Source organism: Gobio gobio, assembly GCF_949357685.1.
Source record: "Gobio gobio genome assembly, chromosome: 2".
NCBI classification, from domain to species: domain Eukaryota; kingdom Metazoa; phylum Chordata; class Actinopteri; order Cypriniformes; family Gobionidae; genus Gobio; species Gobio gobio.
The window spans coordinates 41579746-41599601 of NC_137098.1; the positions used below are offsets into that span (position 1 = coordinate 41579746).

Here is a 19856-nt window from a genome sequence, read left to right on the forward strand (position 1 = left end):
AGGAGGTCTGCGCATGCGTGAGCGCCCTGCATCAACCCGCTATATGAGACCGGGCGCGGATACAGATGCCGTTTTCTTGAACAGCCGCACAAATGGATGGAACCGAAACGAACCGTAGAAACTGCGCGAAAACGGAGCAACAGAAGATGTTAGACTCCGGAGGAAACCAAAGTGGATCTAAGGAGAGAGTGACTCTTAAAAAAGAAATTGGTCTCTTGAGCGCGTGCGCCATAATTATAGGTGAGACGTTTCCTCATATTAATATGCCAAAGCATGCGCTCTAACCAGCTTGAACTTTCTCCCTTAGCATGTTTCTTTGTCTGTCATTTGCCCACTGTCTTCTTCTCTTTATTCTATTCATCTTTTAATCGTTAGTCCTCACTCTTTCATATCTGCTGTCTGAAATGCGCTTCGTTCTAAATGTCGAGTGTTTCTTATGAAAAATAAAGTATTATAAAGCCATGTCTCAACTCATGTCCAAACTCATATCGTACGGGTGTCTTAGTTTGTAAGGACAACAGTCCACGTGAAGACAAGCAGCATTGCATGGTTTCCGTAGAGAAGACGTCTCGTGCCATGCCGCTACGTACAGTAGTCTCCATCAGACTCTGTTCATCAGAGCGCAGATTGCATCATTGAGGAAGAGAATCAGGCTGAAACTCAACTCCGCGCTTACGTGGCTGCGACCCACTACACTGTTTCCTTCACGTGCGCTGAACAAACCAACCATATAAGAGTCCATTGCTATATGCAGTGCAGTGTAATATATAGAATTAAATAGGTAGACTTGTTTAGAAAGTGTAGACTTTTTATGTAAGGAAGATCGATGTGCTCCCTTTAATGCACGTTTAAAGTTTGAGTGTAATGCATGGACTGTAGGCTATCTGTAGAATTAAACACATTACATGATTTAAATGTTTATTGTATTCAATACATCAGGGAATAAGATGGAATCATTTCTGGAAAGGAAAATAAATAAATCAGATTTAAAATGCATGTTTTGGCATCCTCAAATTGAAGCATCCTTCAAACCGATTTTATAGGCTACTACTCTAAAGCCTTTTTTAACTTTTCTTTTTATCATTTGTGTGCTGGACACATCCATCAATAATCCCCAGTGCGGATATATAATTAAATATTTTTTACAGTGTTTTAACAAAAAATGTAAACTATTCGTTTGGAATGTGAGCTGATAGAGCAGCACACGCTATTGTGTAAAGGTCATCGAATGGAAGCCTTTGATAAGTTGACATTATGCCTTTGTACTTTTGTTATTGTAGTTTGTAATGTGTTATGTCAGTGAAATTTGGCTATCCTCCTTGAAGCATATGGTATAAAGGAGACTACACTGTAAAAAATGAATCCGTAAAATAACAGAAAATGTACTGGCAGCTTATTACCCTGACATTATCCAGTAATTTTACGGGCATTTCAGTTAACCCTAAAACACAACGCAATGAAAGAAAAACACCTGTAAAAAATAAATACAGAAAATTCCGTCAAATTAATACAGTATATTGTGTCCTGTTTTTATAGATTTTTTGTAGAGTGTATTGTTGTCATACTTTTTCCTGCTTGTATTAGTGAATTAGCAGGAGATACTGTAATACTACAGCACAGAAAGAATGGTGTATATGTCATATGTGTTTATAAAACATATGACTAGTCTCTTTTTTTCTTTTTAGAGATTTTTTTTTAACAAGAAACAATGATGGGGGTGGGGGTGGGGGTGAATCTAAGTTTAAGATATAATTCATGTTAACTCTTCGTTATGGCCTTGACCTTTACCCTAAAATGCATGGCTGTATAAGATCAAGTGAAAGTGGTTCAGTGTTTTCAGCTCGGTGTACCATTTGAACATCAGCATACAGGTGCAGCTATAAATTTCAGTTATGTTTATGGTTTAGTGGCTTTATGGGTAGTGTGGCTGGGACAATTTTGTTCACAGCCCTTCACCACTTTAAATGTTTGACATTATTCTGACAAGCATCTTTAAGAAGAGTATAGGATTGCAGAACTTCAAGGATTTCAAGGCAAAATAACTGCTGAATTTTAACTGGTGGCATTTACCTCCTGAGTATGGGAACGTTTTCCTCTGCTGGAATATCCTCCTGATATAACTCAAGGTCAATGGCAAGTTTTATCAGTTACTTTACACTTTTTGTCACAGTTACTTTACACAACTCTTTGCCCATGCAGTACTCAGTTTATTTCCTTCTTTTTAATACTTTTTTTAATAAAATGGACACAATCTAACCTCATTCACCACCATCATAACTTAACTAATTAAAGTCTAGGCTAGTGGTTGATCATTTGTCAATGGCTGATGTAACCAAAGGCCGATTTCATGACTACAATTTAATGACATGAAACACTTTTTATTTACGCAAGTTTTAAAACAGAAATGGATTAATATCCTTTGTCAATGTTTTCGGTACATTTTGGAACTAACACAAGGGGGAGTTAATACTTGTTGTATGACCAGTCAAAGTCAAGTGTGGTGTAGTGTGACCCTGTGAACTTCATTCAGAGACTTTGAATCTCATTTGACTGAGTGTTTTTGAGATGCGCGGGGTCTCGTCAACTTCAATGCCTTCTCATGTGTACAGGTCTGAGGCGCTCGGAGCAAACAATCACATCCACTGACAGTACTACCAAATTCTATGTGAACACTCGCAGACAAAGAGAGAACCCAAAGGATTACATAATGCTTCGGCCCATAGCTGTGGCTGAGCCTTGTATAATTGAAAGTCTTTTGTTTAAGTTTCCTGAGGCATAATCATTCAGGCACTGCACATGGATGGTTTTAGTAACATATATATGCAATGAGCAGAACATTTACCTTTAACTGAATACTGGACTCTCATCTCGATTTCGCAACTGATGTTGACTCTAACATTGTTGATCCTATTTATCGTGTCCGCTTGCCTGGAATGTGCAGTAGCGTTTTGACAGCTGCGAAGACACATTGTCTTTGCACTGGGAAAAAACAAAGATTTTCATTCAAACAATCATTTTGTTAAGACTGCGGTGTATTTCAAGTAAGCAAGTGATGGGAAGGCATGATGTAGACAGCATAATTCAATTCAATTCGAATCTGTGCAAATGTGCAAATCAGCTTGTCTATATTTATTTCTAATACAGAATATCATGCAAGCATTATGAAGACCTCAAAAGTTTATTTTACATTATAGGAACAATATATGAAGACGAAACAACCCATTGCTGTTTCTTTTGTTTTCTCAGGCAACATCATTGGCTCAGGGATCTTCATATCTCCAAAGGGTGTTCTAGATCATGCAGGCAGTGTGGGGTTTTCACTCATCGTGTGGGTTCTTGGTGGAGGGATCTGTGCCCTGGGATCTCTTTGCTATGCCGAGCTGGGCGTCACCATCCCCAAATCAGGTGGAGACTACTCATACGTGACAGAGATCTTCGGGGGCCTGGTGGGGTAGGTCTATTGTTGAGTGTTAGTCTCAGCATTCATATAGTTCAAACAGTAGACCATAATGCCAAGGTCATAGGTTTAATTCCCAGGAAAATGCATGAACAGATCCAACATTTGTTGCTTTGGATGAAAGTGTCTGCCAAATGCATAAACTTCAATATGGACGTCTCAGTTTGTGTGTGAAGCACACAAGGGAGCTTCTCCTCAGGGAGATTAACATGTGTTTACTTGCTTGCTCAGTTAAAACACTAACACTGCTCAGAATTCTGTGTTTGTTGTATACTGCGATGATAAAGATGTTCGTTTGTTTATGTGTTTTCACAGGTTCTTGTTGCTGTGGAGCGCAGTGTTGATCATGTACCCAACGACTCTGGCTGTGATTGCGCTCACCTTCTCCAACTATGTGCTACAGCCTGTCTTCCCAAACTGCCTGCCTCCATACGTCGCCACCCGGGTCCTCTCAACCGCCTGCGTCTGTGAGTACAGCACACACCATTAGTAATGAGGTTTTATATGACATTCTCAGGTCAGCTCTGATTTAGTACTGCTGTCATGTGACCGACTACCTTTAATTTCACCAAGCTGATTACTCAACCCTCCACAAACCCATAGCTCCGTCAAACCCACCGCACGCTTTAGGGGGTCTGTTAAAACTCAATGGACTCAGGGGAGGAAAGAGAGACACGGACTCCTGCTGTACCTTTACCTGCTGGTGTCGCTGTTCAACAGTGTTACTGATCTATACACTTTTTAATGTCACATTTTGTAATATTTGTGTTGTTTAATTTTTGTAATATAGATTATTTTCTCATTACATTTTTTGAGGAGGCACTGCTTCCCTTGCCTCCTCAGAGGAAATGCTTCTGATCCCTAGTGCATAGAGAGTTCATTCTGACTAATAGATTCAATCATGATGAGTCTACAGCTGTTGTTTTGACCTTCATTCTGTCTTTCTATCTCAATTGCGTTCTCCCCTTGTGCGTCCACTTTACAGTGCTTTAATCTTGATCCTGGTTCTTAACCCTGGGTGGGTTCGTGGTAGGATATTTTTGGAGCTGCTGGTGATGAACCAATCAAATGTATGTCTATGCGTGCGTGTGTATTTGTTTCAGAAGAGCCCCGTGACTCAGCTGGTTTGGACCTGTCAGATCTGGACAGGGGCTCTCAGGAAGGAGTGCTGGGGGTGTGTCAATGTGAGGGCAGTGGTCCCAATGACAGTGCTGGCTGAGTTGAGCCATCCATCCCTATTTTTGGCAGCAGAATCCAGAATCTGTCCGAGGAACAGCCAACTAAAGCTTTGAATCAGACATTCTCTAGAGAGCAGGGTGACAAGGGCCAAAGGCTCTATTTAAGGAAGATACCTCATGTATGTACCCTATCAAAGGATGCTAGACCTGCATCCCAAATCACTGTGCTCCGATTCAATATTCAAGGGACGTATTTGTTTGGGTCCAGATCACAGGGTGGGGTTGGTATCGATGTCATGGTATAAGGGCACCTGACCCTCACTCTGCGTGGCGTCAGCCTCCGTAATGGTGCCAGGCTTTGAGCCGGCGGAACATGTGGGCGTGTCCTCTGTATTGTGTATTGTTTGGGGACCTTGCGGTTGTCCTGGCTACCCCAAAGCTCTTTGATGGACAAGAGCATGGAGGCGGGACTTTGTGAATGGCGCTAAACATCGTTAAAGCGGACAAATGAGGAGTGAATTATGATTTTTTTAATAAGCCATTTAGAGTGTGTGAGTCATGCTCAGGATGGGCACAGTTGTAACGCGTTCCCTCCCATCGTCTGTCATTAACCTTTAGACCAAGCAAATAACCTGATATAAGCTGTGACATTCAAAGACCTCAGGAGAACACCTGAGGTCTTCACACACTTTCACCCGAGATCTTTGCGCACAGATATTTACACACATTATACACACACACAGTTCCCACACAAATACCCACAAAACATGTCCCTTGCACTGTAAAAATGCATTGGATGCACAAATTTTACCTCCTTGTCCCGTGTTCATGAACCTCCACTGGTCAGTCAGTGGTGTGGTTGGACGAAATTCGGAGTTAAAGAACTGACTCTCATTCAGTCGATGAGATGGAATTTGAATTGAATTGGCCACACTCACAGGAAATGTATAAAACATTATATAAAAATATATAAATTATATAAAATAAATATTGACATAAATATTTCACCATGCTCCAAGAAATGAATATTTGATTGAATTTAATGCTATATATACTGTGTATCAAATACAATTTCTGTGGCATTGATTACTAATGTCTACTGTATCTGTAATTGCCCCATATATTAATTACAGTCACACATCCTGTCTTCTACTGCAATTCTAATTTAATTCAAATTCAGGAACACGTTCTGAAAAAGCACTACCCATAGCTTGAAGTGCTGGTACAGGTTTTGGGGCTTTTTTGGCTTCAAGCTGTCTGTACCTGTGTTGATGCAGCAGTGGATATTTTTAGTGGTAAACTGATGCATGCATTAACCCCTGTTTATGTGTGAGTGAATGTTCTTAGTTGCACTGTGTGAGAATTTGTCTATATTGCGGCATGTGTTACATTTGCCCTCCCCTTCTGAATGTTCTGAATGAATGTCACAAGCTCTGTCTGCTGCAGTCAGATTACAAACAGAGAAACACACACACACACACACACACACACACACACACACACACACACACACACACACACACACACACACACACACACACACACACACACACACACACACACACACACACACACACACACACACACACACACACACACACACACACACACACACACACACACACACACACACACACACACACACACACACACACACACACACACACACACATTCTGCTGTATTGGAGACACAAACCTTTTCTGAGATTCTTCTTAATCTGCATAATACAATGCAGCATAAAATAACAACTTTATCTCTCATTTCACTTGAAATAAAAGATGTGTGTCACAAACTTGTGTGACAGGTAATATACTGTACTAATGCTTTGTATTTTTTTATAGGTTTATGAGTGTGTTGGAAGCTTCTCTCTTGTGTAAAAGTAAAGGCCACACGCTCCAGAGATCGAAAGAGATCATGTGACTCAATTCTTGTTTCTCAGATTCATGTCTTCTGATGAAAGGGCTGTATATTTGTTGATAAATGCATAAATCCTGGCAAATAAAAGTAAAGAGAGAATACCAGTTAAAAAGATTAAATAAAACAAATGGACATATGAAAATATTCAATTGTGATTTAGCTTCAAAGTAGCCAACTTTTTCAAACAGTCTTGGAAGAAGTTTAATTGATCAAATTTATTGATGAATGTCTTTCTTCAAATAAAACTTTTTAAAAAGCCTGCCATCTATAACACAGAGCAAACGTGAAAATGTAGTACTCTTTTTAGGCCTTAATTGACCACAGAGAGTTGTAGTGTTTTGCACATTTTTGTGTATTTAGTGCGTCTTTTGTTGGCTTTATCGGTCAATTAGCTGCAGAGGGATGTCCCGCTCAGGGGTTTGGAGTGAGTGGTTGTATTTTGGCAGATTTAAAGGCTGTTAGCACTTCATTAGAATTCTCCTCTCATTAGCTTTGTGTTCATTTAACTTCATTTGGCCACTCTTAGTCACTCCTGCACTGTGAAACAAAACAGAAGGAGCTGGAGTCAGATCTGAAACAAGAGCAAACAAAACCTTGGCAAACACTGTAACTCTTCTGAACCTATATTATAAACTGCTTAAATGCACACATGTGATAACAACACATTCTGTATTAATGTGCATTAATATTAATAATTAAAGTGTTTGTATTTTAAAATCAGATTAATACTAATAAATGTAACTATGTTTTGAATTTAGTGGCTTTGATCATGTTGCTATTATTATCATTTTAAGCACATTATACCTGTGAAATAATTGCAGTGACTCTCAATGTGCTGTCAGGGCATGGAGGTTTACAGGTGGTGTGTATTGAACTCAGGATTACATGAGTGGATGAAGTTGAGCAGGTTAGCTGTTAGTTTGCAGGCTGTGAGCTGCTCTTGTCGACTGCTTACTCTGGCCAAAAATTCAGGGCCGTTTTGTTGTGGTGCATCGGAAGCTGTTTGTCTAAGGGGGTCTGACAGATGCCCCGCATGTGTTTGCGTGTGTGGGCGGGTAATTCCGGCCATTGATGGATGAGTGGGGGTAACCCGTCTCCCCTTTTGCCCAGTGTCTCCCTCGGCATGCCTGGGTATACCGTGCCGTCAAGCCCTGGAGACGGACCTCTGTGTACCGGATCTACACCGGAGCTATTACACAATGCGGCTGAACACAGAAGCCACTAACCTCAACACAGATGTACAGACAAGCAGTAGCCTACAATGCTTGTACTTCCGTTTGTGAATGTATAGTTTTACTTTTTCGTTATCTGTCAGCTTTTTTTATCTGTCCCAATTTTGATGCCTAAAGATAGATACCAAATAAATCTATAAGGTATAGGTAACCATCTTACTCTGTTTTTTCCTCTGCACTAACTCACACTGCTTTCAGTCAGAGAAGTGGCTGCCAATGAAGCCCATTATCCACAACAGTATTATAAGGCCAGCTACTCCAAGTTTCTGTAAATTAAATTCCATAAGGATTCCATAAGTATTAACGAATTTACGCTACTTGACTTTACAGTCACATGATTTACTGGATAAGTAATACAATTTTTAAATATATATATTTTAGTCACAATTTCTACCTACATCATATATGCAGGTATTTAAAGTCTATGGGACCCATGGTTCTTTAAAGAAAAATAAAGTTGCTGAGGTGGTGAATGAAAATAAGACCTATCATGTTTAGTTGTTTTTACCAGATTTCAATGATTATTTTTTTCTTTTAAAAGTCATGAAGTTATCTTGAGGCCTCCTTGGAAGTTTGCTGAGTGGGCCTTGGCCCCTTGGTTGAGAACCACTTAGCCATGAATGGGTCAGTGTTTTGCCTGCAGCCGTAAAATAAGTTACATCTGATCTTTATTTCCCCTCTTTAAGCTAATAAAAATGGACCATGTGACCAGTTAGTGCTGCTCTGCCAACAAACCACACTGCTTCCATTACTGAATCACAACCTGGTTTGTCCCCATGACACTTATGACCGAGTTTTTCTCGTGAAACAGCTCTTTGATGAGACATCCGAAGAGTGTGACAGTCTTTTTTTATAAATTATATTACATTTTTGTTTTTCATTTTTTGGATATATTGCTAATGTTTTTCATAATATTTAAAGGAAGTTATTTTCTAAAATGTTTGCAAGTTTGGAATATGGGAATGAATAACTGTGTTCACGGTGTGTGTTTGCAGTGTTCCTGACGTGGGTGAACTGTTCCAGTGTGCGCTGGGGGACACGAATCCAGGATGTTTTCACTGTGGGGAAACTTCTGGCCCTTGTTCTCATCATTGTAGTGGGAATGGTCCAGATTTGCAAAGGTGTGTGCGCAACTATCAGGTTACTTTACACGTATGTTCATGCCAGCTGTCGTCTTTCATGAAATATGCTATTCTCTCTCTCAAAAACGAGGGGTTTTGTGCTGTTAAAATCGATGCAGAACGAATTACCAAAGCATCTTAAAGTCTATAAATGTACAGTGATGTTAATTATTGAACATTAAGGGTATCACAATTCTATACTCTATTGATTTTTCCCTTACTTTCAGTTGTTAGGCCAAACTGTACAGATAAGCAATCAATCGAACACTTTCCTGAACTGGAACAGGATTTTGCTTGTGTGTAAACCACTGAAGCAGAGGATGAAGTTAAGAGGTTAAAAGAGAGAAATAAAGAGTAGGCAAAGGACAGAAAGGAAAATAGTATGAAAACTCACACCTGTGACTAATTCCCACAGTTAAATGCCATGAATCATCAAGCGGCCCCATCACAAGAAGGCCAGCTTCTGCCAGCCCTAACAGTCCTATTATCTAATGAATAAAAAGCAAAAGATTCACCTTGTGTGGGTGCAGGCCACTGAAATAATCCAAACAACACAAAACAAAATGGGCTGGTCTTAAAAAAAGAGAGGAAACCATCTACTAAAACCATATCTTCTAAAGCTTTTCATTAGATGACCAATTCTCCCAAAAATGAAGAATCTGTCATTATTTACTCCACCTCGTTTTTTTAAAATAATTTTTTATTATTCTGTGGATTTTGGAAGGAACCATTTTTTTTCAATAGTGACATCTAGTGGTAGGTCTTGTATTATGATATGGTAGGTCTTATAAGATACTTTATTGTTCAAAGTGATTTACAATACATTTTACTCCTGGGATAGCCCCCTTAAAGCAACCTGAGGTTAAGTGCCTTGCTCAATGGCACAATGATGGGTTGGTTCTTAAATCACTCTTACTAAAACTTGAACCAGTGAAATTTAAGGCTGGAATACACTACACGACTTTTAAAATCTGAACAGATTTTAAAACACAAGGCATCATACACTAAACGACTGAGGATCACACACTATAGACTCTTAGGTCATTCCGAACGAACTAAACTCAGAAACATGTGCCTCGTTGCTAAGAGATGCATGACAAGATAAGCATAACAAACTAAGCTAAGACTGTAGCATATAATTGTGGCACTGATGCAAAATGTAAGCCTCCGTTGCAGAAGTTCTTTAACCATGTGAACTTTCTCTGACTTACTTTTAAACAACGGAGTGATGTTACAATAAAGCACCAGTTTATGGCTGCGAACCGTTACAGTCAGACTTTTTTATTTATATTTTTATTTAGCGTGCTTGTCTGGAGGCATTCCCTGAACTGACAAGAGAAAGAATTGAGTAAATGAGAGATCTAAGCAGTGCAGTTTCACACTTGATTGACAGTAGAGAGAAAGGCTTTTTGGAGGCTCAGACATTTGGTGAGTATCCTATTCCTGTAGCTCAAACAAAAGGGCATAGCTATAGTGACACTGAGGTCATGGGTTTGAATCCCAGGAAATACATAACCTGGAACTTTGAAATGCAATGCAAATCCCTTTGGACAAAGTGTCTGTCATATTCAGATTAAGTGTGAATTAATCAGATATTTTCTATATATCTCTCTCTAGGACACTATGATGCATTGGAGCCTCAGGCAGCTTTTGAGTTCATAAAGGATCCGTCAGTGGGGCAGATTGCTCTGGCTTTCCTGCAGGCCTCATTTGCATACAGTGGTTGGAACTTCCTCAACTATGTGACTGAAGAGCTGGTTGAGCCTCGCAAGTGAGTCTTTATTGGTCTTTACTGTGTCAAAATCAGGGTCGGGCCATCCAACAGGCGATCACCTAGGGCCCCAGGGGGAAATGTACATGGTTACACAGTTACTGCCGAGTAAATATTCTTGTTTTTCATTAACAAAATGCAATCAGAACAACAACTGCACTGCATAACATACAAACAGGCAGACCTCCTTTAATACACAAACCACAGTGACGGTACGCCTAACCCTATGTAAAAGATAACCAAATGACAAATAATTTCAACCACCAAGTGACATTAAATACAGCAACAGTAAAAATAGAAGCAGCAAACAGTGAAACAAACAAGTATCCATAAACTGCATAATTTATTCATGTCACGTAGCATCGAGTACCGTATTCCAAACCTACCTCAAAAGTGCTCAAGTTGTCGGAAATGCACAAAACAGGTCAACGAAAGAATGATTAATTTGTGGCTATTTGAGATGCTTTCTGTGTTTCAAGCAGATGGCAGAAACAGCACTTCTGTTGCCAAAGGCTTGTCACATTTTCTCAAAAATAGTTTGGGCTACAAATTAAAAGACTGTCAATAAAAAGAAGCAAAATGAATTAAATAGCCAAATTAATTAATTAACCAAAAAATAATTAACCAAATCCACTGAAGAACTGCTCTCTAAGAGGTATGTGAATATAGTGTGTGTGTGTGGCCCAGGTGAACCCTTCGTAACGGGGACAAAATGTCCCCACAAAGACAGCAATATCCAAAATTCTTGTCTTTGTGGGGACATTTTTTGGTTATAAATCATACTAAGTAATGTTTTTTGAAAATGTAAAAATGCAGAAAGTTTTCTGTGATGGGTAGGTTTAGGTATAGGGTTAGGGGGATAGAAGATACAGATTGTACTGTATAAAATATATGTCTACAGTGTCCCCATAAAACATATAAACACAATGTGTGTGTGTGTAGGGCCTATTACAATTATTTTTTTTTTTCATAATTAATTTTTTCATACTTGATCTTCACTGATTTTTTACTTCTATTCACTTTTGCACATACAGTAGCTCTGCCTCACTTTTTGTGTACACACTTTTTATAAATCTTACAGAAAATCAGCCCAGCTCTCATACAGCATATATTGTATGGTGTGTTATGGTTTCTGGTGTATCTGTCTAGGAATCTTCCACGTGCGATCTACATCTCCATCCCTCTGGTGACGCTCGTCTATACTCTCACCAACATTGCATACTTCTCCTCCATGTCCCCTCAAGAGCTGCTGGAGTCGAATGCTGTTGCTGTGGTGAGATTCTCTGACCTCTTCTGCCTTATTCTGCAAAAACAACATGCTATCTATTAGGTGCTTTGACAAATCGGCATCTGTTTTTGTGTGTTGTATTGCAGACATTTGGAGAGAAGCTGCTAGGAATATTCTCCTGGGTGATGCCCATCTCTGTTGCTCTTTCCACCTTTGGGGGGATTAACGGATACTTGTTTACCTCTTCTAGGTAAAGAAACACAAGCACTATTACCCTGGCTTAATACAGCAACCCTGATACCAGAGTATTTATCGCTTCATTGCCCATCCTCCACAGGTTATGTTTCTCAGGCGCCAGAGAGGGTCACCTGCCCTACCTGTTGGCTATGATCCACCTTAAGAGCTGCACACCAATCCCTGCCCTGATTGTTTGTGTGAGAGAGAAAGAGCTATTCACACACACAGCACATGCAACATAACACTGCTTTCAGCCCGCATGATTTGGTTGATCCAATTCAGGTCTAAACGAGGTCCAGAATGTTTTGTGAACAGATCACTCAAACCACATTGAGAGGTAATAGAAAACTCATGTGATCACATTGCATATGTATAAACACTAGCCAATCTTTCCTGATGCGTTCTGGACCACCTACTCACATGTCAATCAACCACTGCACTAAACAAGGGTGCAAACTTGGCTGGTTATGTGTCCCTTTCGCAATAACGGTCTAATCGAAACATTTGGAAAAGACGAATATATTTTCTTCACAGAACTTCACGGATTTGCTTGACATCAACATTCAATGACACAGACCATGTGAAGCACATTTACAGTTCAGTTAATATAGCAGTTGGACTAAAATATGTCACAAAACATTGAATCTATGGTGAGATTACAATTTAAAAGTACTTTTGGAAACAAGAGTGTGCTGACTTGGTGTTTTTCGTAACTTTTTTGATTAACATTAGACAAGTGGTTCTCAACCAGGAGGGCCCCAGCAAACTTCCAAGGGGGGTCACTGGATGACTTAATCTAACTTAATTAAAATTCTAAGTTAAAAATCTGAGATTCATATTTTCCCTCTCAATAACTGATGTTTTTTTATTGAAGAACTAGAGAATTACTAAAAAATTTGAATCACAAAATGAATCATGGTTAATTAATATAATAAATCAACATTCCCAGTTTATGTTAATTAAAAAGTGAGAAGAGTTTGAGAAGTTATTACAACATAAAATGCCAGAAGAAAATATCATAGCCAATATATGGGGCCTTCAAGTCAAAAAGGTTGAGAATCGCTGTATTAGATGGATCTTATACCAGGTGCAAACAGGGCCTAAGTGTCTTTCTCTCTTGTTCTCCATAGTGTACAGCGACCATAGTGATCCTGTGTATCGGGGACACTCATAACTTGATAAACTACGTGTCTTTTATAAACTACCTCTCATATGGAGTCACTATAGCTGGGCTGCTGTACTACAGATGGAAGAAACCCAAACTAGTCCGACCCATCAAGGTACTTGAGTTGCCACCTACAGACCTCATCAGTTCGATTGACTGGTCAGGGTTTTGGTTTTATTCACCTCCCTCTTCTCTCACTTTGTGCAGGTAAACTTGTTGGTCCCTTGCAGCTATCTAGTGTTCTGGGCAGTGTTGCTGGGTTTTAGTCTGTACTCGGAGCCAGTGGTGTGTGGTATGGGGCTGGTGATCATGCTCACTGGAGTCCCCATCTACTACATTGGAGTGCAGTGGAAGAACAAACCATACTGGGTTTACAGTGCCGTGGGTAAGTAAGACCAGCCAAAACGTCTTTGCATTGTTTTGTTAGCACTCTGCAATGAAAAACCATCTGACATCTGTAAATGTGCATGTGTTTCAGAGAAAGTCACCTATCTGGGGCAGAAGTTGTGTTATGTGGTCTTCCCTCAGGAGGACCCTTCTGAAATACAGCCTCTGACAGAAAAATCTGAGCTGTGAGAGTCAGCACAGGACATCTTGCACTGGAATAGCAAAGACCTGTTTTCCATCCGTTGTTGAGTGTTTTCTTTGTCTGATGCTGTATGTGAGAAGATGCTCCCCAGAAGCTCCTCTGAGACTCAGCCATCACAGCAGAAGAAACAGAAGTTTTATGTTTTCTCACTCAGACATCGCATTTCGTAGTTGAAACAGTTCTCCTCTTGCATACATTTGTCCGGACACCACCTTGTAATTGAACGCGCCCTCCTCCTGTCCTGTTGGAGGCGAATTCCTATGTTGTCTTCATGTTTTCTCTGGGAGTTGTTCGTTTTGTGAGAACTGTTGGTGTATTCTCATGTGCCTTACAGGATCTCTCTCTGTATTTGAGGTTTTTATCTTTACTTTAAGTAGACTTTCTATTAGTAATCCCCTGTAAGTGAGCGAAGGGGACTTGTTGAAGCCTATTTACCTCTTAACCCAGTCTTCTGAAATCTAAACTCCATCTGTAACTCTGAACTTTCAAGAGGATTAGGCCCTGTCCTCTAGTCCTCCTATTAATGACTTACTCCCTCAAGCAAAAAACATAATAACGCCTAGCTTCGCTCAACTGTCTATGCAAGAATAGTCTAGGCACTTTAATGTAGTTGCCTATTTTAGCTCATATTGCACGCTAAACGTATTGCCATGCTTCCTAAATATAAGCAACAATCTCCTGCCACTGTTTAACAGAGGCTCTGCCCCAGCACTCATTAGCACTGCCAGTCTCTTAGCCTTATGCTGATAGGAACCATGAGATGTTCCAAGTTCATTCTTCTTTAATAATGTTATTTACATAAAAGGTGCTTTACATTTCAAAAAATCCTATTAGGCTGACACTTTCAACTGTTATCTAAAAGGAGATGTAGTCCTCAACTCATTAATGCCTTTAGATAACCAAGACATTTGTCTATTTTGGCTGGGATTTTTGGCATTCCACTGAGATATATGCAAAAGTGATGCAGTGATCCATTTGAAACTGACCACCAAACTGAAATCTGTCAAACAGATTTTGGATCTGAAGGAGTTGATTAGAGGCTTTTGCACTTGAGTGCCCTCAGATCTTTCTAGACACACTATCATACCCCAGTGCTCGCCTCTTTCCATTGGTCCAGCTCAGTGTCTCTCAGTGATATCTGCCAAGACCAGCAGTGTTCATGCTCTCACTGCCCACAGCGGCAAAGGCACAATGAAAAGCACAGTACAGTGAAATCTTAATGTAAATATTGCTTAAAATGTCAAATACATCAGGGATTCATTGTGAGATCACATTCCTGACATTAGTTAAGTATGAAACGTATGTATTAAGTATACATGTTTCACATTGAATGCACTATAGATATGTATGCTGATATACTTGTTTTGTAAAAAAAAAAAAATGTTAAAAGCTGTTTATCATTAACAATATTAGCACATTAAATTTAATAAAAAAAAAAAAAAAGGTTGCAAGTAATAATTGTTTTACACTGTGTGTGAATGAGTAAAGACATGAAGGCTTTGCGGTCTCATTTCGAAGGCTGCGCCCTACAAAGGTTGCATTTGTCGGCTACATGTCATTGAGGGTCATTTCAGAAAAGTTTCCATTATATCGCAAAGAAAGAAATTACAAGAATTTACACAGCACAAGGAATACTTGTCAATTTTATGATGATTACTTTCCTAAAATCTTTGATGACGTAAGTGTATGACAAATGCGACCTCCGGAGGGTGCAGCCTTTAGTATCAGTTTAAGTATCTATGGCTCCTAAGACTTCTGACAGGAAGTTTCTGCAATATGGCCTCTGGTATATATGCTAAAGGACTAATTGCATTCTTCAGGGAAGATTACTTTTTATGAATGACTCTATCAAGATAATAAATTAGTCTCAATATCTAATGGAGAAATGTGCGTTTAATTCAAGGTACAAGTAAACACAAAGTAGTTTTCATCCTTCCAGGAAATGAAATCAATCAAAACCTTTTCAAACATGTATCAACCTTGAACATTACCAGACATACACAACCTGTGTGAAAGGAGGGAAAAATTAAATATTAAATATATTTACAAAATATGTTAAAGGCAACCATAGACTGCAATGAAAAAAAGAAGAGAGAAATCAGTCCAGGGCAGTGGTTCTCAACCAGGGGCCCACAGTAAACTTCCAAGGGGGCTGACTTAAAAATATTTAAGTTCATTATATTAAAATAACTTAATTAAAATGCTAAACACACACACAAATTAAAAATTATTATTTTCCCTCCTCAATAACTATTGTTTTTATTCAAGTTCAAATAGTTCTTTAAACTTGTGGAACCACAAAATTAATCTTGATTAATTCAATATTTCAACACTGATTGTTTGTTATTAAAAATGAGGGTCTTCAAATATTGTGTTAGATGGATTGCCTCAGAGTCAAAAAGGTTGAGAACCACTGGTCTTGGTTTCAAGCTGCTGGCCGAATAACCCTGAAGACTTTACTGTGGCTGTATCTGTTGAGTGATTGAATTTTATTTGAATTATTCAGGACACGAAGGACGCTATTTAGAAAATGTCAAAGAAATAGTCACAGATACTGCAAGCAAGTAAAGTATCTTAGTAGTACTTTTTTAAAGCCGTTTCAATTGAACCCAGACAATGCAGGACTTCTCTAATGGCACTGAATTCAAATGATTCACATTGTAATTAAACATTATTTGCAACTGTATAAAATATGTCAATCTCTGAAATGGCACATTCTTGAACCTCTGGGATAAGACAAGAAATCCTGCAGTCTGAGCATGGAGGATGGAGACAGGTGTGAAATAACAGGCAGTCGGCCAGCAGGGAGAATGAAACGAAGGAACAGACTGACCCTTCAAAGATGGGATCAGCTTTTTAGTTCGATTAGTTCTCATTTCCAAGCTTGGACCAGGACCAAGTGTGCTAAAGCAGCAAGACTTGCACAGAGTATGTGGCACTACATTTAAAAAACACAGAACATACATTCATGGAAAAAGCAGCAAAGTAATCTTACTGGCAAATCAGTCCTTCAAGTGCCAAATGCATGAATGCAAATTAAATTGAAAAACAAAGACAGTGTGAGCTCAAACACAAATGTGATATTGAGTCATTTTCCCATGACTCTGTCATGTCCTGATAGCTTCAGAACTTCAGACTACCGCTGTTAAAAAGGAAATCCATGTTAACTGCTTCTCTCTCATTAACCATTATACAATCCCTGAGTTCTGCTTCCCTTAAGAAAAGACTCACTGTCTTTTACATGGGGGAAAAAAGCTTCTTAACATTAACTCAAGTCATTGTTTGACCTGCCATTATATTACAGTATGGTGGCCAGACTAACAAAACAAACCATAAATACAAAAAAGCCGATTATAAATTATAACTAAAAAAGCTCCAGTAGTCTGAGGTTATAAAATCTTACACTGCCTTTCAAAAGTTTGGGTCAATATGATATTTTTGTAAAATAAATGAATACTTTTATTTAGCAAGGATGCATAAAAAAAATCACTGTTTTTATAGTTTTTGATCAAATAAAAGTAGCCATGGTGAGCATAAGACTTTCAAAATCATTAAAAAAACCTTACTGACCACAAACTTTTGAACGGTAGTGTGTGTATATATATATATGTAGAACACAATCAAAACATTTTCAGATCTGAATGTGTAAAGCAAAATTCTGAAACAACTGTCTGGTTCATATAAAAATTAAATGAGCGCAGGAATGTTACCCTCTGTAGGCGACATGGTGAATCTCTTATAAGGCGTTGGGGAGGTGAGAGGAGATTTCTGAAGTCTTCTCAGAGTTTCTGAAGGTCATAGCAGAATGTTATTGATGAGAAGTAGAGATTCAGGCATATGAAGTTCTGTGTTATTGACATGATATTCCACGAGAGATAGTATTTATGCACATATGTGTGCTGTAGTGTTGTAGCCACATTTATATGTTTTTTGGTGATTTCTAGCATGTGAACAATCATACTAAATGCTGGAGCTGAACTGTGAGATCATCTGATCCAGTATGACCCAAGAAAAAACTCTGCAGTGTCTGAGATCGACTCACCTGTGTTCTACTCTTACAGGGCAAACATTCTGCAACTACAAGGCTCCAAATTTGCAAGTACACTACCGTTCAAAAGTTCGGGGTTGGTACGTTTTTTTTTTTTAACATAATTTCTCTTCTGCTCACCAAGGCTACATGCATTTTATCAAAAATACAGTAAATCAGTAATATTGTGAAATGTCGTCACAATTTTTAATAACCGTTTTCTATTGTAATGTAACTTATTCCTATGATGGCAAAGCTGAATTTTCAGCATCATTACTCCAGTCTTCAGTGTCACATGATTCTTCAGAAATCATTCTAATATGATGATTTGCCGCTCAAGAAACATTTCTTATTATTATTAATGTTGAAAACAATTGTGCTGCTTAATATTTTAGTTTTTTTCATTCAATTCTAGAAAAGCATTTATTTTAAATTGACATTTTTTTGTAAAAATGTAAAAGTCTTTTGATCAATGTAATGCATTCTTGCTGAATAAAATATACATTTCTTAAAAAATAAAAAATAACCCAAACTGACCCCAAACTTTTGAACTGTACTGTATGTTTACATGCACGTCAATTTCAATCTAACTAAAGCAATAATTTTTTTTTTTTTAAATCTCATGTAAATGCTTCAGCCTGACTGAAATAGTACCAGTCTGGTTTTTGCAAAGTCGGACTAACAGACCCAGACGTGACTGTAATTTGGCTTGTCCAGGTGATGCTCAACATGTATTTAATCCTTCAAATATTTGTATTCAAATTGTGACATATATACAGTCAGAGGAAGACTGCAGCTCGACTATGCAAAAAGCTTGATTTTAACTGCATGTAAACGCACTTTATTACTCTGGATGGAAGGCTGTTGGTTGAACCTGGTAAGGCTCATTGTATTGGCACAAAATCAGAATAGGGAAGTTGATAAAGGCTTCTCAGTGCACTAACAAAATATCATCATCATCTTCCTCACTAGTTGTGAGTCTGCAAAGCCTGACACAGTCACCAGGAACATCTTCCGTTCCTGATGATTTCCTGGAGTGTCCGTGAGCATTTGTGAGCAAGTCTGTGTGTGCGTCCATGTGTGGTTTTCTGAATGTAGGAAAGCTCCTCTGCTCCTCAGACTGACCACTAGAGGACATGGGTGACTCTGGGGAAGAAAGCGGAGAGATGCCCACAGAGGTATAGCGTAGGAGAGAGACTCCCCTGAGCTCTGCAGCCAGTTCCTGCACCAGCCGTCTGGAGGATCTCGACCGGCTTGTGCTGCGTTTGGGGCTATCAGAGGGTCCAGCAGGACTATCATCATCTTTCTGTTTTGGGGAAATGCCGTGTTTGGATCTAGCTCTCATCCCCTCTGAACTTCTGTCATCTTCATCATCTTCGTCCTCCAGGGTGTCAGAGGCGGAGCGGGGCGAGCAGGGTGAGGGCAGAGAGAGAGGAGAGGCCGGAGACTCTCTGTCAGGTAGGCAGAGGGCCTCAGTGTGAGCCTGCAGCGCTAATCCCAGCGCCACCGTCGAACAGGGCAGCGGAGTCTGCCCCGCACTCTCGCGCGACTCCTCCCCGCCATCGTCTGCTGTATTGTAGCTGTGGAGGCTCAGATCGGGGTGCGCGGTTGTATGAGTGTGACCCGGAGGCGTGAGGAGAGGGATCTGACCCCGTAACCGAGAGCCACGATGGAAGAGGCGATTCCACAGACGACCAAGCCGCCGCCGTGACGAAGAACGACGAGAGGAGTGACGGCGAATCTGCCTCCGCATAGCCGAACGGAGATTCTGCAGAACGGACGCCTGAGAGAGACACAGAAAATGAAAAAAATGGACTCTATCAAATAACTGTCAGTCATTCAGTTGGACTCTCTACAGTTGCCATGGAGACAGCGTTTGCCTTTTTAATCACATGATGCAAACTCCCGTACTTTAAGTAAGAAATAATTGACG

At 39.5% G+C, this 19856-nt stretch overlaps 2 protein-coding genes across 2 annotated transcripts in view; one reads left to right on the plus strand and one right to left on the minus strand.

Annotated features, from left to right (window-relative positions):
- On the plus strand, positions 1-15907 carry slc7a10a (solute carrier family 7 member 10a). The gene is made up of 11 exons (XM_079810608.1): positions 1-240; positions 3247-3451; positions 3773-3924; positions 8781-8906; positions 10524-10677; positions 11827-11950; positions 12052-12155; positions 12243-12339; positions 13273-13422; positions 13515-13692; positions 13786-15907. Exons 1-11 carry the CDS (start codon positions 93-95, stop codon positions 13881-13883), a joined length of 1536 nt encoding a protein of 511 aa, XP_079666734.1. The 5' UTR covers positions 1-92; the 3' UTR covers positions 13884-15907.
- Positions 15779-19856, minus strand: part of lrp3 (low density lipoprotein receptor-related protein 3) — a 21496-nt gene continuing 17418 nt past the window's right edge. Inside the window, exon 9 of the mRNA XM_079810607.1 lies at positions 15779-19706. Coding sequence (XP_079666733.1) covers positions 18855-19706 — 852 coding nt within the window. The 3' untranslated portion in view covers positions 15779-18854. The remainder of the gene's footprint in view (positions 19707-19856) is intronic.

Excerpts from the sequence above, each read along its gene's own strand:
- slc7a10a (XM_079810608.1), top strand. The coding sequence starts at position 93 with ATGGATGGAACCGAAACGAACCGTAGAAACTGCGCGAAAACGGAGCAA. Across the intron at positions 8,907-10,523 it reads AATGGTCCAGATTTGCAAAG|GACACTATGATGCATTGGAG; the intron begins GTGTGTGCGCAA and ends ATCTCTCTCTAG. Across the intron at positions 12,156-12,242 it reads TACTTGTTTACCTCTTCTAG|GTTATGTTTCTCAGGCGCCA; the intron begins GTAAAGAAACAC and ends CATCCTCCACAG.